Source organism: Eptatretus burgeri, chromosome 1 (genome assembly GCF_056783735.1).
Source record: "Eptatretus burgeri isolate ZD-2024b chromosome 1, Ebu_testis_v1, whole genome shotgun sequence".
Lineage (NCBI taxonomy): Eukaryota > Metazoa > Chordata > Myxini > Myxiniformes > Myxinidae > Eptatretus > Eptatretus burgeri.
In genome coordinates, this window is record NC_140961.1 from 127,872,621 (window position 1) to 127,888,639 (window position 16,019).

The following is a 16,019-nucleotide window of genomic DNA, read 5'->3' on the forward strand; positions in this document are numbered from 1 at the left end:
TAACAACAAAAACGATCTTATAATGCTTCATCTTCCTCTCTCACACATGTGGTACTCTTTACTGTTTCACAATGCACTACTCTTCTGCTATTTTAACAGACTGCTCTCATTTCGACCTCTCCTTCATTCCTTGCCTAAAAAATCCAACGATTACAGCGCTTCTTCTCTCCATTCTCTGAATTCGCCTTCATTGCATCCATCAAGAATTGTGTTAAATCGCATCTCTGACCTAAAACTTTTAAAAACCACAGTTTGCCATGGATGTGCGCTTTCCATCAACCATTCTTTTTTTCCAACTTCAGTGCCAACTCACCCCCCTCACCCCTCACTCTCACTCTCAAAGCAACCATCCCACTCTTCTCCCTCCAAGCCTCCCTCTCACCTCTCTCAAAAATTCCCCCCTCACCTTTCTCCCACCTTTCATCCCCTCACTCTTCCTTCTCAAAGTTGCCTCCTCTCTCATCCACCAACCTGCCTCCCTCCACTGCCCTCTCACCTCCATCTCTTCACTCCACCTCCTCAAATCCTCAACTGCCTTCTTCCTTGTCTCTTGTCCCCCCTCTCCCCCAGCACCACAGAGCCTTTTCTCCTCCTCATTCGGCCCCTCCCCCCGTTATTCTGCAATACCCCACACTCCTTCAGCAACCCTCCTTACCTGCCCCCCTCGTCCCTTGTCCTACCCTCCCCCTCCCGCTCCACCTCCTGCACCCAAAGCCTCCTCCCCTTCCTCTTCATTAAAAGTGTGGACCTCAAATATCCGGGGCCTTCGCTCAAACCTTTCAGATCTTTCCATACAGGTTGCCACTGACAAACCAGACATTATCTGCCTAACAGAAACTTTCCTCTCCCAAGACGTGTCTGACTCCCAAGTATCTCTCCCTGGCTACTCCCTCTTACGGTATGATAGACCTGAGCCTCGTCCTGGTGGAGGTGTTGCTCTCTTCATCAAAGACTATTCCTCACTCTCCATGCACTGCTCTCACTCCCCCACACCCCCAGGAATACCTCTGGCTTCGGCTTCCCCTCCACTCCCACCTCATGTTTATATGTGTACTGTACCGTCCACCGAACAGTGATGACTCCATCTACACCTCGCTATCCGAAAACATGGACCATCTTCTATCTTCTCATCCAAACTCTCTCTTACTCTTATGTGGTGACTTCAATTGTCATCACGCCAGTTGGCTAGGTGTGGGTACCTCTCTCACCTGCCATGGCACCTCAGCAAAAGCTTTCTGCGACTCATTGGGACTGACTCAATCGGTCAACTTCCCGACCCGGATCTCAACCAATGGTACTCCATCTCTTCTGGATCTGGTTTTGACAAATTTCCCTGACAATATCTGCTGCTCTTCCTTCGCTCCAATTGGTTCTTCTGACCACGTCCTTGTCAAAGTGGACATCTCTCTGGCTGTTATCAGAGAACCACCTCACCGCCGTCGAGTCTGGCATTTCACTCAAGCCGACTGGCAGGGTCTCCGAGCAGACATCAAACTTACAGACTGGTCTCCTATCACTACTTTCTCAAACATCAACTCATCCTGGGAATTCTTTCAAAGAAACTTGCTCTCTCTCATGCACAGATTTATCCCCTCTCATGTTCAGTTGTCTTACCCTTCCTCCCGCCCTTGGTTTACTGAAGCTTGTGGCGAGGCAGTTGTCCTGAAACAACTTGCCTTTGCCTCATGGAAAGCAAACCCAACTGAGGGCAATCTCAGTTCTTTCCACAAAGCTCGGAACAAGTGTGTATCTACCCTCAGGAGAGCCAGAAAACAACATCTTTCTCATCTCAAGTCTGAACTCTCAAACCTCTCTCCCTCCTCAAAATCCTGGTGGCGTTTAATCAAATCTGTTTCTGGTGTATGTTCCTCCTCCATCCCCTCCCTTACCTCAAATGGCCGCACTGCTGATTCCACACGTGATAAAGCTGAATGTCTAAACTCGGTGTTTGCAGCTAAATCTTGTGTCCTAAACCCATCATTATCTCTACCCACTTTACCCAGTCGCACCCAACTGTCCCTGGACTCTGTATCCTTTTATCCTGACAAGGTGGAGAGCTTGCTTTCAAACCTCGAGTCAGATTCTGCAACCGGTCCAGATGGCATCAGCCCACATGTCCTCAAAGCCTGTTCTTCTGCTCTTGCTCACCCTCTCTCTGTTCTATTCACCCTCTCATTTGCCCAAGGTCATCTGCCATCTGCTTGGAAATCTGCTAACATCACTGCCCTGCATAAAAAAGGTGCAAAAACAGATCCCTATAACTACAGACCAATCAGCCTTCTCCCAATCATCAGCAAGGTGATGGAATCCATCATCGCTTCAGATATGAAATCCTTCCTCTTCTCCAATGGCTTGATTTCCAATCATCAATTTGGTTTCAGACCAGGTCACTCTACCCTGGATATGCTGCTTCTGCTCTCCCATCAATGGATGGAGGTCCTCAATGCCAGACAGGAAATCCGAGCCGTATCCCTGGACATATCACGTGCTTTTGACACAGTCTGGCACCCTGCCCTACTCACCAAACTCTCTTCCCATGGTATTCAAGGCCATCTCCACTCATGGCTCGCAGATTTCCTCTCCTGTCGCAGTCAACGTGTGGCGTTCTTTCATCTAAATGGAGTTCTTTCATCCCCTCTTCCTGTGCAGGCTGGAGTTCCTCAAGGTAGCGTTCTGGGCCCTGTTCTTTTTCTGGTTTTCATCAATGATCTCTCGGACTCTCTGGAAAATCCTCTATTTCTCTTTGCCGATGACTCCACCCTCTGCCGTACCATCTGTCATCCCTCAGACCGGCAAGCAGCAGCTTCTTCGCTCACTGCAGATCTGGATAAAATCACAAACTGGTCCAACACGTGGAACATGTCTTTCAATCCAGACAAATCTCACACTCTCACTATGTCTCTTCGAAAGGACCGTTTACAAAACCCCCCCATCCACTTTCTCAACAATCCTCTGGAAGAAGTCTTTTCTTTCAAGCTTCTAGGTCTCACTATCTGCCATGACCTTTCCTGGGAAAGTCACATTTCCAACCTCGCCTCAAAAGCCAGTCGCCGACTGGGAATCCTCCGTCGTGCTAAGTCCTTCCTCGGCCCTCTTGAGCTCCTGACCTCTTACAAAGCTATTGTCCGTAGCCTGATGGAGTACTGCTCTCCCCTCTGGGCTGGTGCTCCTGCCTCCCACCTTTCTCGGCTTAACGCTGTCGAAACCAGGGCATTTAAGATCATCGGCATCTCCCGCAATGAAGCTGAGTCTTTGGGCCTCTCACTCAATCACCGCAGGTTGGTCGGTGGTCTTTCTGTCTTCTTCCGACTCCTCTCCAGCCTTGCCCCCCCTGCTCTCTCTGCGATTTGTCCCCACCACATTTCCACAGGGCACTCAAGGTCCGCCAACAACCCCCTTCTGGTAAAACTACCAAAATCACGAATCACTGCTCATCTTCACTCTTTCATTCCTCTTTTTTCCCGCCTTTGGAATAAACTTCCTCACTCTATTCTTTCCCATTCTTCCCTCCAGGCTTTCAAAACAGCTGTTCACCACCACCTCTTATCTTCCCCCATCCAAATCCTCGATCTTTTCTACCCCCGATAATCCACCCATACCCACTTCCTTCATTTCTCCTGCTTTCCTTCCTGAAAGTCCCTGAAATGTCCATCTTCTCTTCGCTATGTTCCCCGTCCCATCCCCATCCCTCTCCCTTCCACAGTTCACCTAATGTCTGTTCCCCACTGTTTTGTCCCTTCCACTCCCGCCCCTCTTGTCTCATGCCTCCTTGCTGTGAGTTCTGTGTTTGCTCTCATACGAGCCTCGACCAAGGTATACAAAAAAAAATAATAATAATAAAAAAACGGGTTTGAATCTCGGCTCAGCTGTATACTGTATTATCCTACTTTGTTTCCCAGGGGAGGGCAATTTGTCAGTGTGTGTGCCACCCTTCCGTTTGACGTTGAACTGAGCGCCCCATCTGGCATCATTAGTTGTTTGACGTTAAAGATACCACGTCGTCCTTCACGAAGAGTCAGTGAGAAATCGCTGGCACCCTGACTAAATGACAATTTCTTGCCCGGACCATCAGAGGGCATTGCATCACCGCACAGCCGTACCCTCAGCCAATGATGTTGCGCCGCAGCCTTGTGCTACATACAAATGAAGAAGAAGAATAAATATTATATTCGTTCCAGCAATGAGTTTTCTTTTCTCTCCTATTCTGACTTTAACTTAATCTTGTGGAGAGGTGTAGCTCTGCCAACCAGTCAAATTAAGCTGTCATTTGTATTTACAGGATTCTGTGATGTTGGAAAATTGTATTCGAACAAATGATCAATTTTTCATCCAAGTGTCAAGGTCCTGAGTTTTATTAAAAATTTATTCTCTGAATATTGAGAAAGCACTAAAATGTGCTGGCAACATTTTCTGCTTCAGCTAGAAAAGGTGAAATTTCAGAAAATGTCGATTCCTTATTTATTTTATTTTATCTTCTTTTTTTCATGTCACAGTTTTTGGCCTTTTTGTTAAGTTTCTGGGGCATGTTACAAGACCTCAATTATTACATGAATATGACTAATCAGGCATTTGTTACAGGGCTACGGTTATCTGGTCAACCAACTGTTTGACCTTCTGTTGGAGATTCGTGACCAATACTGTGAGGTTCTTCTGAAAAAATGGGCTGCTGTATTCCGGTGAGGATCTGTTTTTTTGATAACTCTTTTGATTTGCTTCACAAACAATATCTACCTTACGGATATGCACAAAGTGCAACTTGGTAAGAAAAATGATAGATGTGATTACAGAGCATTTTTATTTTGATGATTGTTCGTAAAAAAAAAAAAAAGAGAGATCATTTAGAACATTTACATATACTTGTGGGTGAAGCAGGGTTTGGTGGAATGGGGTTAAATTAGGAGAAGTATGAAGACAGGGTTGAGTGTATTGTTGTGGTTCTGGGTTTGCGGTTCACCACGAGAAGAAGCACTCTGGTTCCTCTCGAACACCCAGTCTGGAGTCACCAGCTGCAGATGACTCCACAGTCCGGTGGGTTGCTAGTCTACCACGAATGCCGATTGGTACCACCAATCCTGGCACGGTCCCCTACCTCGTGTGTTACTTTTCAGTTTGATTGACTGTATCAAGGTGAGCTCACACCCTCGATGTGTACTTGCCCTTACCCTTACTTAATCAGGTGCAGCCGAGTGGAGCTGCCAAGTATGCACTGGCTAACATTTACAGCAAATCGGTGGTGTAAAACTTCCCGGTTAGCAAGCATGCGGATTATGCTGGATCGATGGAGGAAAGTACGTGACGAGCTCGTTGAACTGCAAGTAACATGGCATTTATTAAAAGAAAGCGTGAGGAAAGGTATGCGGCACAGTCGAGACAAGGGGTTTATTTACATGCAAAATTGGTACAGTAGGGACATGCAAGATTGGTGTCGTGCAGCAAAAGACATGCAGTTATACAGAAAAGCAAAAGAGACAGTGCAGAGCTCACCTGATACTAATTTGCTTAAACAATCTTACTTGTGATAACAAAACGGGCACCATCAGAATCATTCCCAGAAGGGTATATTAGAGAGAAGATAAGATGGATAAAAAGAATGAGGTGGTTTTGACCTCTGCTCACCAAACGGAGTTGACTAACCTGCGCTGCCCAGCTGCTGAGGAATGGTAAAAAAGGAGGTATACTGGTGGTGTCTGCGGTGCGTATTTGAGGTGGTTAGGTGTGGGTGAAGGGCACATGAGGTATGAGGAGGAAACTGGAAAGAGGTGTGTGTCAATGAGGTCGTTCTGAAAATAATGGTTCATTGGGACTTGCCCTTGCCGAGCTCTTTTCGCGTCCAAAGCAGATGATTGGAAGAGAGCCAGAACATGTGAGAAGACAGCTTACTTTTGTGTGAGGTGAGAGATTATCTGCAAGTGTAATTGTTTATTGGTTTGGCCTTAATGAATGTGCCCGGTACGGCGCCTGGATCACTCGCTCGCCCAACGCTCCGTTCCGCCAGCTCCATTCCACAAGCTCTGATTCCGCCTGCTACATTCCAGGTTTTTCCATGTACCGCAGATTTTAGTTAGACGTCTGAACGTCCAGGTTCTCAGCGCCTGCTGTCGGTACATTGCGCTTATTGCTGCTGTGACTCCAAAGGTGACTGCAGGCGTCTGGTGAGTGGGTTATGGTTGAGGAGACGGAGGTGGTTCGCTGTGGTTGAGGCATCATGGTTGTTGAACAATAGTGAATGCATAGCGAGCTCGAGTAATTTTACAATGATATAGCTGTGTGTGCGTGGCATGCTTGCTTGTGTGTGAAAGATTTGTGTGCAGGGAATTAAGATGGGAAAGAATGGAGAAAAATCTACCTAATCCCACACAACACGTATTGGCCCATAAACCCATTTATACAGAAGGGGAGTACTATTATATATGCCTGATGCTGGCTTAATGGTTAAGGTGGTGGGCTTGGGATCCGAGGATCCTGAGTTCAAATCCCCCTTTGCTGTTGAATTAATACTTTCGACTTGGTCAAGGTTGGGGGGTGGGGGTGTTGTTCTCCTTGCTATTATTATTATTGTTTATATTATGATCAATAATATTATTTTGTGATAACTTTTATATTATTATGCAATTATCGTTATTGCCAATGCACACCATTTTGAACAGAAAAAATGTGCACCGAAGATGAAATGCATAAATTGCTGCTTCTTCACTTGAAGTATGGACGACGGCATGTTAATTTTTTCATTAATGTTATTACTATGCCATTATCATAATCATTATTATTAATTCTGGTATTGGAAGCAACCTTGGAAAAGTGCCACGATAACATAAACCAACTCTGAAGATGGCGTTATTACTTTTGTGATGAGAAGTTTCCTTTGAAAAATGTCACGATAACTTATTTACCTTCACATGGCTTTTGTCAAAGGAGGAAAAACTCCTTGGGAGGGGGGGATATTATTTGTGTTACTATTGTTTTGTAATATCATTAACATCATCATAATTATGGTATTATTGAGAAAGTGGATGGGGGGGGTGGGTTCACTGACTTCTGAAGCAGAATACAGTGATCCTCCCCCCCCCATCTACTTTCTCAACAATCCTCTTGAAGTCCTTTCATTCAAGCTTCTGGGTCTCACGATATGCTATGATCTTTCCTGGTGAAGACACATTTCCAAGCTGGCCTCCAAAGGCAGTCGCCAACTGGGATTCCTCCGTCGTTTAAAGTCCTTCCTCGGCCCAACTGAGCTCATGACTACACACGAAGCTTTCGTCCGCAACCTGATGGAGTACTGCTCTTCCCTCTGGGCTGGTGCTCCTGCCTCTCACCTTTCTCGGCTTCACGCTGTGAAAACCAAGGCATTTAGGATAATTGGTATCTTCTGTGATGAGACTGAGTCTTTGGGCCTCTCACTCTCTCACTGCAGGCAGGGTCGGAGGTCTTTCTGTCTTCTACCGTCTCCTCTCTGGCCTTGCCGCCCCCTCCCCCGCTCTGTCTGCGATATGCCCCCCCCCTCCTCATATTTCTGCAGGGTACTAAAGGTCTGCCAGCAACCCCCATCTGGTAGAACTACCAAAATCTAGAATCACTGCTTTCCTTCACTTTCATTCTTCTTTTTGCCCCACCTTTGGAACAAACTCCCACACTCTCTTCAATCCCATTCTTCTCTCCAGGCCTACAAAACAGCTGTTCACCACCATCTCTTATCTTCCCCCATCCAAAACCACGATCTTTTCTACCCCTGTTAATCCACCCCAAACCCACCTCCTTCAAATTCCCTGCTTTGCTTCCTGAAAGTCCCTGTCGTGTTCATCGAGAGATGGACATGACAAGGACTTCTTCCACATCTATTCCTCAGTCTAATTTTGTTTCTGATTTGCATCAACAATTTTCCTAGCTTGATATTGTTACGGCTGTGGAAATTCGCAGGACACCATAAAGGATTTCCCCAAGATCAGTTATATCGATAAGTGTGTGTTCAGATAGATTTCCCCACCGATGTTTAAAGGGAATTATTCGTGTAACAGGGCTGTGATCTTTGAGTTAGCCGTTTTTCTTTCGCTATCGTTATTTTGGACCAACCGTTCACAACAACCACCTCCACCGCCAACATCGCTGTCATCAACCGCTTCACAACAACCACCTCCACCGCCAACATCGCTCTCATCAACCGCTCCACAACAACCACGATCACAACAACCACCTTCTCGTCAACCGCCAACATCCCCACAGACAACGAACAGCCACCTTCAGAACAACCACCTTAACCACAACCGCCCAACCACACCACCCTCATGACCACCACAAAACGTCAGCCACGCCACCATTACATTAACCACCGTAACCACAACCGCATTGCCACCTCGGCACACGGTTGCGAGACGCCTGGCATTCATCGGGGGAAAGCAGACGACGGCCCCACCCCCCCCCCTAACGAATAACATCTGCTCCGGCCGACGCAGCAGGAGAATAACCCAACACCAAGGATTATAAAGCGACACTAGCTATAAAAAAAGGAAGAAGAATGAGAAAGGCCCCCATTCGGCGAGGAAAACGCCCTGCTTCTGGAAGCGTCCCGCGCGTGCTGGAAGAGGGGGGCGGAAGGGAGGGCGAGGCACCGTGGAGATAAAAGGAAGCTGTCGAGCTGGAGGTTGTGAGGTGTGTGGAGGAGAGAAAAGAGTGGCGTGTCGGAGTTGTGGGCAGTGTGTGGAGCCGCGGTCGGGGACTGGAGAGAGCGCAGAGGAGCCAAGGTGCCCGGCCTGCCGTACCGTACCTTACCGTGGGTCGCTGGAGAGGGGACGTCGAGGGTCGCCCTAGCGAGTCACCATGAGGGACAAGGTAGCCAGCTCGGTCTCTCGGAGCCTTTGCGGTCTACACGGCTCCGTGTTTATAAAGACCCCAAGAGGTCCAGTCTACCCCCTTGTCTTTGGGTTTTTCCTTTGTTTCTTTGCATGAATGATGTGGCGCCGTGTCTACTAAGTAGTAAGAACTGTTAAGTGTGTACATAATAGATAATAGACGGTAGTAGCTCTTTTGCATTGCTTTTGTTGGTTGTATAATTGCATGCGTGCTTTTGTTTTGCCTTTGTCGATTGCAAACTGCATGCGTGTCTTGCCTTGCATAATTGCATACCTGCATGACTGCATATGTGTTGTGTGTGCAAATAAATGTGCTTGTTCAAATGTTCACCCGTTCGTTGCGTCCTTTCCCTCATTGAACTGCCATATTGCACTCGGAATATAGTTGGTTGTTAAATAACCGATAATAGAATCGGGTCCAACGGGGCCTCGCAATAACACCCCGCTTGGTTATCCCAAAACGGAGCGAGCTGCTTAAGCGGATCGTTTCCAAGCGGGCCTCGTTGAGGTACAATCTCTCGGTAATCAAGCCGCGCGATTAATTAGGTAAATCGAAGATTCAGCGATCAGACCCTGTAGCGCGGGTAGAGTGTGGACAAGGTTCTGGTGTGGTTAAAAACACACCTGTGGCTGGTTTTCGGCGTTGATCCGGAAAGCCGCGACGAGATTGTCCGTTCGGTGGGCGAAGCGGCCGCTATTGGTTAGACGCGGTCGTTCGCACGCCGGCGGCCGAGAATCTGTAACAATATATTCCTTTAATACATTTAATTTTTTACAAATGGTATTATATATTAATATTAATATATTAATATTAATATATATATATATATATATATATATATATATATATATATATATATATATATATATATTAATACCAAATACATACGTCAAAGTTCAGAGATAATTCACTGTGAATTTCACTTCATGTGAGAGGACAATTGGTAGCATACGGCCATTAGATGTACACATGAACGCCACCTGGAAAGAAAACAGGGCATATTGCAGGGTATTATGGAGCGTATAAGAGATTGTGTGTACCAGTATAAATGGGAAATGGAAAATGGCAGCAAGTTTGTATCCTTGAAGGAATGAGTTTTGATTTGACAAAGAAATGGAGGTTTTTTAAAAAAAACTTTTTTTTGTATGCGCTGTTGAGGCTCTTATAAGAGCTAACACACAGAAATGCACAACAAGGGGAGCAGGAGATCAGAAGGGTGGGAGAGGGAAATACCAAAAAGTGGGGAACAGAGATGTGAGGAGATCTGTGGAAGGGATGAGGCAGGGTACAAAGGGTAAACAAGGTGGACACTACAGGGACTTTCAGGTCCTTACACAAGGACTTTCAGGAAGGAAAGCAGGGAATTTGAAGGAGGTGGGTTTAGGGTGGATTAGCGGGGGTAGATAAGATCGTGGTTTTGGATGGAAGAAGATAAAAGATGGTGGTTCTTTTTTTCTTTTTTTCTCTTGTCTATGAAGGTCATTCCATAGACAAGAGAAAACAAGTTCGAATTGCGAACATACCCCGTGGGAGTTCATTCGTGCAACTCTCAGGTGAGCGATACCACGGACGACAGATAGTTTTAAAATTTGGTAAGATCTTCATCTCATCAGAAAAAGAAACCAAAACACACCACAAGAGTGAGGCTAGTTTCATATCATCATTTGGGACTTAATTTTGCATTAGGCATCGCCAGCACATTTAATTTAAAAGAATTTTTTTTTAAAGAAAATGGGCCGAAAGGGCCATTTCTCGGCCCAAAGGGCCGGAAATCGCACTTTGGGCTCAGTTAATGTCTGGGGAATTGTCTCTAGAATATACCTGTCACGTTTGGTTCAGTTCCGTTCACTAATAACCGAGAAATAATAATTTTAAGAAAATGCGCCAAAATGGGCTGTTCCTCGGCCCGAAGGGCTGCAATCGCACTTTCGGCTCAGTTATTTCCTGCACATATGTCTTGTATATGCCTGTCAATTTTCATCGAATTCTGTTCACGAATAATAGAGAAATAGACGTTCAAATGAACTGCACACAAGAAAAGAGAGAACGCTAGTGGCGCTTCGACCCCGTGGGGTGGAAGACCCCACGGGATAAAAAAAAATGTTTCAGATGAATGTAATGTGTTACAATAGCTTAATGGTGTATGTGTTATCCCATATGGGATGGTACCCCCACATCACATCTTTCCTGGATTCTGTGGCATCCCATGCTTTCGCAATTTTTGACATCTCCTAAAATGAGGTAGAAGTTCAAGGTTTGTTGCTCTCACATTGCATACATGCTAGTGGTGCATTTATATTTTGGTGCTGCCTTTCCTCCATTCTCTCTTTCTCTCTCTCTCCCTCTCCCTCTCCCTCCACCCCCCCCCCCACTCTCTCTCTCTCCCCCTTCCTCAATCCTCTGACCATCTTCTGTTCTCCAGGATGCACACATTCTTCCACTAATCCCATCCAGTTAAAATACAAGCTCACTGCTCACTTGTTTGTTATTCTTTTCTACTGTTTGTAGAACTGCCTTCTTGAGCCGGTTCATTCTCACCCATCCTTCCAGGGTTTCATGTTTATGGTACATCGCAATATCCTATTATCACGCATTCTTATTCGTGATCTTTCCCAACCACGTTAACCGGACATTATCCAAATCTCTTCAATGCAGGTTTCCGTCTTCTCTCCTCTGTCATCTGCTGGTAGAAATCTTACTTCAAAGCAATGGTCCCGTGTCTCCGTTGGTCTCGCTTTTTTACGATTTCATAAAATCCGGATCGGTAAAGGAGAAAATTTTTGATGGCTAACTTTATAAGAGTTTGTTAGGGTGTGTTTGACATTGTGAATGTGTGCACACAGAGATGTGTGTGTGCATGCGCAGACACCTTTTTTTATCACATCTTGAGAAAGCTTGTACAAAAGAAGACATCTTTTGCTGCATATAATCATACAAGATCTCACTGAGGAGCTGTGCTTACTCTTTATTTAAGCTCATCACATGGAAGTTGACATCACATTTGAGCACTTCTCGGTTGTACGAGTACTTGCACTTTTGCATACACAAGCGTGCTGCAGGAGCAACACGTGGCTGAATTTTACATCTGAAGGAACTGCATTTTCTCTGATACCGAACTCTGACTAAGAGGTGTGAGGATGATAGTTCATAGTTCCCCTGGATAATGTCGAGATTCGAACCCAGATGTGACGACTGAAATTTGAGTGCACTACTACTCAACTATCCTTAGCCCATGCATATTGAGACGTCAAAATGAAACTGGAAAGCATAGATCTTGATTGAAAAATCTACTCCTTTGAATTTATTTTTTTGATTCAAGGTGTTATTTGTCAGCACCCCTTTTCCTTAGAATAGCAGCTTTGCAGCTCTGCGTTCCACAAATTCTCGGGGTGATTTATTTTTGGACACCAGGTGTGATTTTGACAGCTTCTTCGCATCTCTTTTAATTCTTTCATTCTTGTCATATTGGCTGGCTTTGAGGGAAGGTCGGATGGGGGTAGGTGAAAATTATTTTATACGGTGAAGTCATTTAAATGGAAAAGTTAAAGTAAAATTGTGTGTGTGTGTGTGTGTGTGTGTGTGTGTGTGTGTGTGTGTGTGTGTGTGTGTGTGTGTGTGTGTTGAAGAGCATTGATGCTCATCAGGCTCATGTGACAGAGGGGGGAAATAATGTGCAGACAAGGTTGGGGGGGTGGGGTTAGGTGGGCAGCAAGACTATCGCCTGCGGAATTTACACACAGGAAAAGGAGACGGCACAGCAGCAGATCCTTATGAGGTCTTAATGAGCATGCAGTCTGGACAAGTAGACACAAAACCAGTAGAAAAGCACACGAGAAGGGAATCTCAATGAAATGCTTAAATGGGTTACGTTAACAAATTGACCAACAACTCTCAAAAATGATGAAGACTATTCCGCAACAGCTCCCCTCGGCTTTTGAAGACAGTTTCTCAGAGCAGAATTAGATTGTGTCTGGTGGTGAATGAACCTGGAACCGGAACCCTTGAAGACATGTTGTTGTGGGCCAGGGTTCGGTGGCGATAAACGACTACTAGGTGGAGCAATGGAGTCGTCTCCCACCGAACACCCGGAATTTAGGTCGTGACTCTCGGATAAGTCCGAAAGGTCACGGGTCCCTTAGCGGACCGTGGTCGCCAATATTTCGATGGCGTGGGGTAGGGTTAATTGCCTAATTTCAATATATATATATATATATGTACCCACGTCGTCCAACTACCGGGGAAAACCACACCCTTTTGACGGTCCTCGGGCGGAACGGTCCGTTTACCGAGCCCGATCCGGGTGTAAACCGAGCGGGGATTACCAAGATCCGTCGGTCCAAATGAACAATTTACGGCACGAACGGCCTTATTACTTCTCAATATGCACCGTGCTAGGCCAATGAAGGAAAACACGAACAACGAACTGGAACATTTAACACGGGGGGTTATTTATAACCAATAATCGGGACAAATTACAAACTCAGGACAAATTACGCTCTGCGATCGCCACCAAGGCTGCAGACGCTCTGCGATCGCCACCAAGGCTGCAGACGCTCTGCGATCGCCACCAAGGCTGCAGACGCTCTGCGATCGCCACCAAGGCTGCAGACGCTCTGCGATCGCCACCAAGGCTGCAGACGCTCTGCGATCGCCACCAAGGCTGCAGACGCTCTGCGATCGCCACCAAGGCTGCAGACGCTCTGCGATCGCCACCAAGGCTGCAGACGCTCTGCAGTCGCCACGATCTCACACTACTCTCTTGAGGTCGGAGCGGTTTCTTTCCTCGCCACTCGACTCCTGATTGGATGGTTCCATTGCGCGATCCGTTGGCCGTCCCTCATTTGACAGGCCCACGGAAGGCGGGGCAACTCCCACCTTTCTGGGGCGGAGTCGGATCTGAGGCGATGGAGGCTCCGCCCACGCCTTCAGCCAAAAACACGTGGGCAATGGCGACCGGGTTGAGTCAGGGACGGTGCTGTTGTTGTAGTTGTAGATGTAATAAACCTGACTATAAAATAACTCGTAGCGCACACACAAAATTCCCATTAGACAGAAGGAGGGATTCTAACTATAAACACATACTTATCGAAATAACTGAACTGCGGGGACTGCTGTCTGTCTGTGTGCAAATGGCTTCCAGATTCGTTACAATATTTCACCTGATAGATGGCTGACTTCATGGAAACAACCTCACGTCGTCTAATGTGAAAATCAAGGCCTGGCAAGAACCAGGCTGCAAATTATTAATGGGCAAAAAGGTGTAAGAAAGAAAACCGACTCAGACTTCATTTATCATGCTGTATCATGAACATAAAGCTTTTTTTTAGACATAGACTTGAAACATCTTATTTCTCGGCAACTTTTCCCCACTCTTTCGAAGCAATAGCTGGTTCATAGAAACTTAATAATTGCAACCGATGCATAATGTGTTGGGTCAAACTGCACACAGTATTCAGAAAGTATTCACACCACTCGACTTTTGTCACATTTTGCTGTGTTACAGCCTGAATTTAAAATGGATAAAATTTAAATTGATCACTGATCGACACAAAATACCCCAAAATGACAAAGTGAAATGTTTTTAGAAATGCTTGCAAATTAATTTAAAATGAAAATCTGAAATGTCTTGCATCAATAAGTATTCAACCCCCTGAGTCGATACTTTGTAGAAGTGCCTTTGACAGCGATTACAGCTTCGAGTCTTCTTGGGTATGTACATATCAGCTTTGCACATCTGGATTTGGGGATTTTCTCCCATTCTTCCTTACAGATTTGCTCAAGCTCTGTCAAGTTGGATGGGGAGTGTTGGTGAACAGCAATCTTCAAGTCTTTCCACAGATTCTTAATGGAATTCAAGTCGGGGCTTTGACTGGGCCACTCAAGGACTTTCACATTCTTGTTCTGAAGCCATTTCATTGTTGCTTTGGCTGTATGCTTGGGGTAATTGTCCTGTTGGAACATAAATCTTTGCCAATGTCTAAGGTGTTTTACACTCTGAAGCAGGTTCTTCTCAAGGATTTGCCTGTATTTGGCTTCATTCATTGTTACCTCTATCCTTGCAAGTCTCCCAGTCCCTGCTGCTGAAAAGTATCTCCATAGCATGATGCTGCCAACACCATGCTTCACAGTGGAGATGGTGTTAGATAGGTGATTAGCTGTGCTTGGTTTGCGTTAAACATAACGTTTTGCATTCAGGCCAAAAGGTTCCATCTTGGTTTCGTCAGATCCAAAACGTTTTGCCACATGGCATCAGAATCTTTGGAGTTTTTTTTCATACCTCAAACGGGACTTAAGGTGGGCTTTTGTGAGTAATGGCTTCCTTCTTGCCACTCTACCATAAAGGCCAGACTTTGTGGAGTGCTTGGGATATTGTTGTCACCTCCACACAGTGACCATTCTTTGTCATAAAGGCATGTACCTCTTTCAAAGTTGACATTGGCCTCTTGGTGACCTCTCTGATCAGTCTTCTCCTTGCTTTGTCATCCATTTTGGAGGGACGGCCTGATCTCGGCAGGGTCTTGGTGATACCATACGCCTTCCACTTCTTAATGATTGTCTTGACTGTGCTCCAAAGGATATTGAAGGCCTTTTAAATATTTTATACCCATCCACTGATCTGTGCCTTTGCACAACTTTATCCCGGAGGTCTTTTGAAAAGTCCTTGGTTCCTCATGGTTGAGTCTTTGCTGTGAAATGCACTACCCAGCAGAGGAAACCTACAGGAACAGCTGATTTTATTCTGAAATAATCAGTCACAACAATTTAACACAGGTGGAGGCCAATTAATTTGGTGTGTGATTTTGTTGGCGATTCGTTACACCTGAGCTAATTTACAATTGCTATTATATGGATGGACAAATCCAACCAACCAAGATATTCTAATTTTGTATTTATAACTGATTTTCTGAAATTTGTAGAATTTGTTTTATCAGTTGGAAGTTATAATAAAGGTGTAAAAAGACTGATTTAATGCAATTTAATTCCAGGCTACAAGGCAACAAAAGGTGAAAATTTGAAAGGGTGGTGTGGACCCTCTATAGGCACTGTCCTCACTTTTGTGAGATGTGCATGTTCCCAATTTGTGCTGACAAAATTGCCTAGAGGTACGCACACTTGTTGCCTTCAAGCTGTCTCGCCAGAGTTTGAATCACGACCCAATTATAAACGATCATCCT

At 45.6% G+C, this 16,019-nt stretch overlaps 1 protein-coding gene across 12 annotated transcripts in view; it reads left to right on the top strand.

The window, feature by feature from the left end:
- The window catches only part of LOC147035384 (exocyst complex component 6B-like), a 290,908-nt gene that overhangs the window by 107,567 nt on the left and 167,322 nt on the right, over positions 1-16,019 (top strand). For all 12 annotated transcript variants that reach the window (XM_085897305.1, XM_085897314.1, XM_085897321.1 and 9 more), the window contains one exon: positions 4,579-4,676. In XM_085897305.1, coding sequence (XP_085753431.1) covers positions 4,579-4,676 — 98 coding nt within the window. The remainder of the gene's footprint in view (positions 1-4,578; positions 4,677-16,019) is intronic.